Source organism: Haliaeetus leucocephalus, unplaced genomic scaffold (genome assembly GCF_000737465.1).
Source record: "Haliaeetus leucocephalus isolate CR32 unplaced genomic scaffold, Haliaeetus_leucocephalus-4.0 Scaffold184, whole genome shotgun sequence".
In the NCBI taxonomy this organism is placed as follows: domain Eukaryota; kingdom Metazoa; phylum Chordata; class Aves; order Accipitriformes; family Accipitridae; genus Haliaeetus; species Haliaeetus leucocephalus.
Window position 1 is genome coordinate 8,745,017 of NW_010972620.1, and position 9,319 is coordinate 8,754,335.

At 36.8% G+C, this 9,319-nt stretch overlaps 1 protein-coding gene across 3 annotated transcripts in view; it reads right to left on the reverse strand.

The window, feature by feature from the left end:
- Positions 1-9,319, reverse strand: part of SLK (STE20-like kinase) — a 49,850-nt gene that overhangs the window by 40,480 nt on the left and 51 nt on the right. For all 3 annotated transcript variants that reach the window (XM_010564782.1, XM_010564783.1, XM_010564781.1), the window contains exon 1: positions 8,792-9,319. This exon is cut by the window's right edge and continues 51 nt beyond it. In XM_010564782.1, coding sequence (XP_010563084.1) covers positions 8,792-8,941 — 150 coding nt within the window. In that variant the 5' untranslated portion in view covers positions 8,942-9,319. The remainder of the gene's footprint in view (positions 1-8,791) is intronic.

Consider the following 9,319-nt stretch of genomic DNA (forward strand, 5'->3'; position numbering starts at 1 on the left):
GACAAACCCAAGTTCCTTAAAGTCCTGTTTAAACAAGAAAGTCTTAGATCTAAGATGCTGTTCAATGAGATAACAAGAAAGTAAAGGGACAGTCTTCTCCAATTCATTATCAAGCTAGATGGATTCAAAACCGATTCTGCCTTAGCATGGGGATTCACCATTGCTTTCATACTAAGTAAAACAATTTTGTGGTAGGCACAACTTAAGTTCTAGGGTAATGGTTCCCCCCAAAACTTCAGCAGACTGTACAGTTGCCCTTCCACTCTCTGCTCACCCATTCATTCTGAATAACTGCATTAATGTAACTTTAGAAAAATTCTTTCTGAAAATAATAAAGTCCCTTTATCTGTCAGCCTCCTTCAGCTTCAGATTTTCTGAAACAACCACCAACAGATTAATTTTAAAGACTGACACTTTAAGGTAACAGTCACTTAGTCCTCTGTAGTAAGGAAAGATTTAGCAAATTTTAAATGCCAATCAACAAATTGATTTGGCTACTGTAGTACAGTCCTACTTTTTCACTTCATATTCTTCTTCATAGAAAAAAAATCAGTAAAAATTAAAAAATTGTATCATAGAATAGCATGCTTCAGGTAACCAGAATCTTCTTAAAGCCAGATTTTGGGTGGAACTTGATTCAAGTACGAATCTATGCTTGAGCAATTTCTTGCTCTAGGCTACTGTTAATTAACTAAATAGAAAATGGCTCAAAAATATAAACATGGCTACATAAAGGCAAAAAAGTTTGCGTCTTTCTCTTAGCTTCCAAGTCACCATTCATGCTTAGCTGTTTTACATTAACCTCTCTGTATAAACACACGCAATCCCGCAGAATACTGCAAACCAGTCTTAAGCCAGAAGAGTAAAAATTGACAAGAAAAATATGTAACTTTAATAACTTGTTTTTACATACATTTAGAACTGCTTTAAGAAACAGTATGTCCTCCTAAAACCAAATATGACAGTTTAAGCAGGTGCATTAAATATACAAAGAATCTTCCATTACTATTTTATTGTGAATTTTTTCCTTTAGGTAAATCTTCTGCTGCATGTACTTTAGTTGACTTGTATCATGAATGTAGACCATATTCAACAGAAAATTTGCAATGCCAATGGAAAATTAACATTTACAGTAAAGCCTTAATTTTTTGTTGAAGTATGAATACCACTGCAGAGCGGTTTGAGGTAGCCTACTAGCTTTTACTGAATATTACTTAGCCAATTTTTATTGCCTGACATCCTTCAAACATATTCTGCAAGCACTAGGTCTTCTTTCTCTCTGAAAAGATTCTTTCCCATTTCTGAGTAGAAAAAAATGTGTTTCCACATGACATATTTGACAGTTAAAATTTCTTTTGAGCATTCCATACCGTAATCATGTTATAAAGCCATTAAAAATGAATTAGAGGGAGTTACAATATGTATTTTGCAGGGGTTTGGATAAAAATTATAACACATCATTAATTTTTTTACTCTGTACTATTAATTCACTCTGCTTTGTTTTCTAACTGCAAATTTCATGGCTTTTCTATCACTAAACATTGAGAACTGGAACAATCCAAACAGTATCAAATGAAAAGATAGCACAAGCATTGTATTTGAGTAATTTGGCAGCTACAGTAAAGTAAGACAATAGGGTAAACAGGTGAGACAATATGAATTCCTCAGTTCCGTGTATAATCGGAATATAATTAAAGGTTACTGTGGAGCATAAAGAAGCAAAGACCAAAAAAGTATTCATAAATGACACTTCAGGCACCAGGGTCTCAAGGAATGCATTTAAGATCTCAAACCAGAGAGTTTAATTACATGCTGCCTCTTTTACACTGACACAACTGTCATTGAAGGAGAATGACGTTTATAATCTGATGAGATTCTCAAAACATGGGTCATGGCCCATGAAATATGTAAGGCCATTCATAACTGCATTCAATTAAAAAAAAAAACCAACAAATTATTTCTTTACTATTGTTTGTGGGGTGGTCAAAACTAGAATTTGAGTCACCACCAAAAGAAACTTGTGAACTACCGCTCTGCAACACTAGCATGTATTACTGCTTGGAGGACTGTATTACTGGGGGACTACTTCTCTGCCACAGATTAAACTCAAAAGGTTTAACAAATCTGTCTACAAAACCTTTTAAAAACACCAAAACCAAGCACTACCACATTTTTTTAGCTCCTATATCAGAATTATTTAATTAAATAGACTGCATCTGACTTAAATATGAAGAATTATTTCACCGAGTTAGAACAGCTTAAAAAAGTTTCATTCTGTAGTCTATGTGACAACATTAAAGTCACATTTAGCTTATGCCTGAAATCCAAAGTTTCACTCTCCAGACAAGAAACCAACAGTCCAAGCACTTACACAAATAGTTAGCTAAGAAATATAAAATATCAGATGACATGAAAAAAAATAGGAACTTTTATAAACATAGGTAAATCAAATCAAATAATGATTTCCTATTTACTTAAGAGTTTTGAACAGTTTATATAACTGTGCTCACACCTTGGAAAAGATGACTGCTTTACCAAGGAGTGATCATGAGCATTCTATATCTATCCTCCACAAACTTGTCTGCAGTTTTAATTCTGAATGCAACAGACAGACAATACATTACTCATAAGTTAAGTATTGTGATGCTGATTTTAAGCCAAGTGACTTAAAGATGTCCAAAAAGTGAGACACAGAACTCATGGTATACTTCTTACTTCTTCAGAGTATTTCCTTGCTACAGACAAAATGGAAAGGAGATATTACCTTCTGCAAATAGCCATTTAAAACATGAAAATTATCTCAGTTTACAATCTACAGATTACTTTCTTGCACTACCCCTTTCCTCAGAAAACTTAGCTGGAATGACAATAGGTGTAAAGAGCTCTGTATAGCTTTCCCCTTGACACATTTCCCAGGGTTTAAAACAGCGATACTGCCTTTTCCTTATCTGGTATCTTCAACATGCTAAAACTGAAATAGTGTGAAAATAAAGATAACATTATAGAGAAACTCACCAAGCTGATCAGCAAGACTAAAATCGTTAGTCTTCTGTGAACAGTCACGCATCTTTTTTCATCTAGAACATACACAGCAGCCCTAAAATAGTCAGGCTACTCTTACAGAAATTACTATTCTTAGCAAGCTTTAGGTAAAGTTTTAGTTCTATTTTACTTCGACTAAATATTTAAAATTGAACATTGCCATCTTATACATTAGTCTCTTGAGAGTAAAGCAACATTCTTCTCTCCTCTACCTACTAATGCCTCTATGGCTAAACAAAGCAATATGGCATTTAAGTGAATATTATTAATTCAGATCTCCTGAGGACAACTGCACTATTTTACTGCTCCAGCTTAATAATAGGTCAACTTAAATAGTGAATTATGAATGAAAATAGATTAGAACAAAATATATTTAGTATAGCAAACAATTTTAATAAAAATTGCCAAAAGTTCTGCACTGATTAATTCTTATGTATTAAAATTCAATTTAGGACATTTCAGCTGCTTTTTCTTTCCAGGTCTAGGCTTATGGCAGAGTCACACATGAAACTTGAGGTTCAGGAAATGCAGTATTTGACTGGAAATTTTCAAACGTGAATTTATCTTCCAACTAGTACCAAACATACAGGATTTCAGGCAAACTCGAACAATATCCTTCCACAGGGAACGGTATCTTTTCTATAGGAATGTTCATGAGTTCCAACAGCTCTAACATTTTTCTACAGAATTAGTGGAGCTAATGACACCAGGTAAGTCAAAAGATAAAAGAGCAGACAAAAACCAGCCTATCAGTGCTTCAGCTTAGATATAAGTAAGTGGTGAAAAGCTATTCCTATGAGTGCTAAGTTACAGATGTAAAAGATACTCACACTAGCAAGCAGCATGATACATTAGTATCATTAAGATAACTTCAAGCTGCAATATCCAACTGTAGGAATTACTTAGAACAATGTGCTGTAAGGCTGCAGAAACTAGGAAATATAAATTCTCCTTGCTCTGCCCTGATTTTGTTTTCAGGTCAGACTAATTAAAGTATTTTCTAGGATTAGAAAATAAGTTATGATGTTAGTGGTATGCAAAAAGTACTTCTAAGCAGCCACCAATTGTCAGTTAAGGCTGCACTATCGTTAAATTATATAATTGGTCCAGTTTTATTAAATCACTATTTAAAAATTTATTTGTTTCTACCTGCTGTAGAAGACATTAAGGCAAAACCAAGCTCTCATGTATATCATATAGGTACATTACAAGCAAGATTGTTTTAAGTACAGAAACAAAAGCTTAACTTAAATGAAGCAACATCATTAGTTTATTGGACTTGAAGAAATACTATTATCAAAAGTCCAGTATCAGCCAGAGATGAGTTTGTATTGGCCACTATTACAAATACAAGTATATATGAGTACTTAATGTAGTTGTAATTTTCAGAAGATAATGCATTTGGGTAATGCTGTTCACCATGATTATGGCTATCAGCTTCTACAACATTTCTTCTCTGAACCTGAAGAGAAAGCAGAATAGGCTTTTTAACCTAGCACCAGTTAATTGCTGAGAGTTGGAAAACTTGTCTTAATAACTTTAAATGAAATATAAATATTTGATTTTCCAAATTCCTATGGGAATCTTGTATATACAATGCTTCCAACATCTTAGATTCAGGGTAATAAATGAGATACTATAAATGGGCAGAATATTCCAATTCAAACTAAGAAACATGAATGCAATTCAAAACCAGGCAAGTACAAAAGATTCTCTGATAATAATTTGTCAATTTCTATTAAAATATATATACACTATATATTCTCTCTCTATACGCATACCATATATAGATACCCTATATCTTATAGAGTATACTGCCACATATATTCTACCACTATAGAATCTGTTCCCACAGAAGACTTAAAATTAATATATTTGTACAGATGGTACCCATAATTATCATAATGATACCCAAAAGACCATGAATTTCTTGGAGGAGTATCCTCTAGTGAAGGGCTCAGAGATGACACCAACTAAACATAGGAAAATGCCTTTTTGCAATGTAAGCGTTCTTATATTAGTGTACAATGTTCTTACTACCAAAAAAGGCTGGGCAAATTTTACTGAAATATAATCCCAGCACTTTATTTCATTCAAAAGGTTAACTTGGGAAGATACCTGCATTTTAATTAGTTATGTGCATCTATATGATAAAGATTTTCAATCAGGAACTTCAGCAAGAAAGAGCCACAGAACACATTAGGCATTTTAAAGGTCTGTTTTCACACCATCTGAACATTAACTTCTGGGAATTTAGAAAGTAGCTTAAAGCTGATGAAAGTATTTAATGCTTACTTATACTGATTTACCTTAAAGCAATGTTCACTATGTGTACTGAACAGATACTTGATACAATAGGGCAATATAACACACAATATAGTAACACGATATAATAATGTAACTAATTTCTAAAGCAAACTGATTATAATTAACTTTAATACTAAGAGCTCAAGATTTTTCAGGGGACTCAACCTGATCAAATCAAGAGCAGTTTCAAACTGTCTCTCTCTTGTTTCTTCTTTCTTAAAAAAAAAAAAAAAAAAAAAAAAACCCCTGTTTTAGCCCCCAAATTTCAAAGTTGAAATCAGCCTCCAATGCTCACATTATGTTTCTTTGGTGGCTGTCAAAACCCTGGTAGTCCACTCAGTAATTCTAAATAATCCATGAAAGACAATTAAAAGAGATTGGAAAAAAAGTCTATAATCAACAACCTCGAAATTCTCTTTACAAGGGCCATCACCTGATACTGAAGTACTGCAAGGGTCTATAAATTGAAAAAGGATGAAAAACTACACCATTATTCATTAGCCAAGAGCAAAAAGAAACAAAAAGAGCCTAAAAGTGGCCTCTTTGAAGAGGCTGGAAAGGGCTAGAATGAAAGTCCTATACAACTACAAACCTTTGCCATCAGTAATCTGCAGCCACATAGCTCCTCTGATCACAAGAGAGACTTGCAACAGCAGTCGAAACACTTAGAAATAAAGTATCTCTAAACATTACTTAGAAGTTAGTGAATATAAATGTGTGAATTGTCAGTGCTAAGAAAGCTTTAGAAAACTGGAATAAACAGCTTCAAAGGAAATAAGCTCTTCTAGTAATTTGGCTGTTATTAAAAAAAAACAAGCAAGACCCTTGTACTTGATTGGGAAGAAGGGGAATGAATCACAAGTTTTAAATGCCCTTAAGACTTCTGTATACAAAACTAGTTATCACTAGACATAGGATTTCTAATGTAAATAATTTAATCAGCTAGGCTTCATAGTACCGTCAGAATCATTTAAGAGTTGCTTTTGAGTTTTTATTGAAATATTTGATGCTTTGTCCGAAAGACGAGTTACACAACTAAACCAAATACTTCTCTATGGCAAATCATAGCATGTAAACAATCTAACCTATTTTTTATTAGGAGTCCAAGGTATGCAAACCCTTATTTATCTGGCAATTCCATTTTATCATACATCTGCCAAAACCCTGTCACACACTGACTCCCAGGATCTTAAAGTAAGGCAAATGTAGTTTTGGCAAATTTAACTGACACTAGGGTGTTGGGTTTTTTTTTTACAAAAACAAAACAAAACAAAAAACCCACCACACAAAATAAAACACACACATCCCCCCATTACTTAAAGTCTTCAAACATTGACAGTTTTTTTCTAGTTCATATTCCAAAATTTGAGAAGGTATTGAATGGCTGTTCTTGCAGTTTCTCTTGAGGTGTATATTCAAGAGAGAACAACCTAACACACCCTTGCTTTCGAAACAGTATCTTGCCAAGCATGCTCAGATGCAGGAACACAAGTACAGTTAGCATCTGTGTGTAATCCTCCTTCTCAAACTAGATGGAAACAAAATGAATGTTGCTGAATACATGCAGTAGGACACTTTGTTTTTTTAAATGGGGATTTTTTTTCCAGGAATATTAGTACCTGTTAATTTTCACATGTGCTACATTCAACAAGTTTACCAGTGTAACTGCATGTGTAATTCTGACTACTACAATTTTTAAAATAGGGGTTTATTTTTGAAAATTCAATTTCAACAGTTAACATTGAAATTTCACATTCAGAAATAAATCTCAAAGTGAAAAATCACATCCAACTGGAAAAAACTCTCCTGTTGTACACGAAGTACACTGAAATCCAAAATTTACCAGTTGTCTTGCTCAGATACCTTCCTCCACAAAATGAAGTAAGAAGTAGTTTCAGGATGGAGGGGAAATGCATGTGGGGGGGGAGGAGGAGAACACATTTAGTATTGTATCTTTGAGGCTCCCCCAGTCATCTCTACGGGACAGAGCATTATATTCAGGGAAAGGGAATCAAAACTCCAATATGAAGCTTAAAGAAAAACTTTAATACTCTGAAAATGCCATTAGAGACAGCATTATGGTTTTGTAGTCACAAAGCTTTATGATATAGCAACTTCAGACATATTTCCCAGTCATTTTAATCAAAAAAACTCTTATATTCCACACTGACATGAGAACCACTATCTAGACTACGTATTGCACCAACACTAAAATAAACTAGATGCTCTTAAATAGAATGTTGACACAAATTCCTAGGGTGAAAAAAAACCCCCAAACCCAAGCTACCTAGCATTCTGAACTAACTGTGACACTTTTGCTCACATTTACAAATAGGTAACACCACACTACAATAATACTAAAATAATTTCTACCAGAAATAGCACAGGTTTCATGAGCACCCAGATTTCATAAACTCTGAAATGCAGTACTCTAAATATAAATGTTTCTTGACCAAATTAGCTCTCAGAAACACTGTAAATGCTATTCTTTCTCACGCTATTTTTTTCTAGTCTCAAGAACCTGCTCCAGAGTCTCAATTCATGTCAGTTCCCCAATTCTGTCATGCTTCTCCTCCATGATGTTTTTTTCCACACTATCCCTAAACCAAATGTGGAGTATTAATGCCCTTTTAGAAGGAGGGAAAGTAGCTGAAGATATGCCTGAAAGCTAGTCTTGTCAAACACTAGCAGCGTTATATCTATGTCATTGTACTCCATTGTGTTTGATAAATTCTAGATAAGCATCCTTAAAAACACTACTTGTACCACTACACTTAAAGATCAAACAACTGAGAGAAGTGAGGAGATCCAACACAGGAATTCTGCCACGCAAAGAAAGCCAAGATAACACTACCATTTAATTTAATTCCACGTGGAACAAGCTAGGAGAATACCCATTAAAAGCGACGTGGGCTTGGCCCTATAAACTACGCACGAGGCACACAAGTCAATTTTACTCTTCGTGGGCTTCCTTCCGTACAGAAACTCAAAAAAAAGTATGAACTTCACACCTAAGAAAATACAGTCTTTGTAAGGCTAGAAGCCATACTGCACACGAGTCCAAAAAAACAAAATACAGGAGAAGCAAGGGATTCAGCAACGGGCAGGGTGGAGCAGAAGGCGGGACAATGACCTAATAGGTCTTTTCTATCTTTAGTTTCATGAGCCTCTGTGGACAAGAGGCATCTGGATCACAAGCTCTGCTCTCCAACCGACACACCACGGGAACTCGGGACGCGTCCCTTCTGGCAGGGCGGCAGGTGGGCGCAGCGCTTACCTGCCTCACGAAGTTCTCCGGAAACTCGGTGCTTACAACAGGTATCCCAAGGTGACAGAGCTTACAGACAGGCAAGCTTTAGACAGAACTCAGAAGCAATACTACAAGTAATTTTTTAGCTACGAGCAGTACGACAAGTGATTTGAGTTGCCCGCTTGCCCTTACCTTGAAGACTTTACCGAAGGCACCATCTCCCAGCTCTCCTATAATTTCCCAGAACTCCTCAGGGTTCAAGTCCCTCTTGACGTGCTCGTATTGTTTCTTCTTCTTCTCACCGCCCAGCTTGAAGATCTTACGAAAGTTGAAGAAGGACATTTTTCCTCCTGCCGAGGGAGGCCAGCCTCCAGGCGCCCAGGCGGAGGGAGGGGGCGGGCGGCGTCTGGCGGTGCCCCCTCAGCCCGCCGTGACCATCCGGGCCGGGCGGGCGGTCCCGCCGGCCGCGATCCCCACGAGGGCCGAGGAAAGTCCTCACGCCGTCCGGGAAGCCGTCACCGCCGGGCGCCGAGAGGAAAACAACACCCCGAGACCCCCCCTCCCCCGGAGCCCCCCCCAAAGGGGCCGGGCCCTCGACGCCGGCCGCAGCGGTCCTCTCCCGCGACGGGCTCGGCGGTCGCTGCCTACTCGGATGGCCCGGTGACCATCGCGTCAGCAACAAGTGCCGGGCTCCCTCGGCGGGACGGGCGGCTCGGCGGC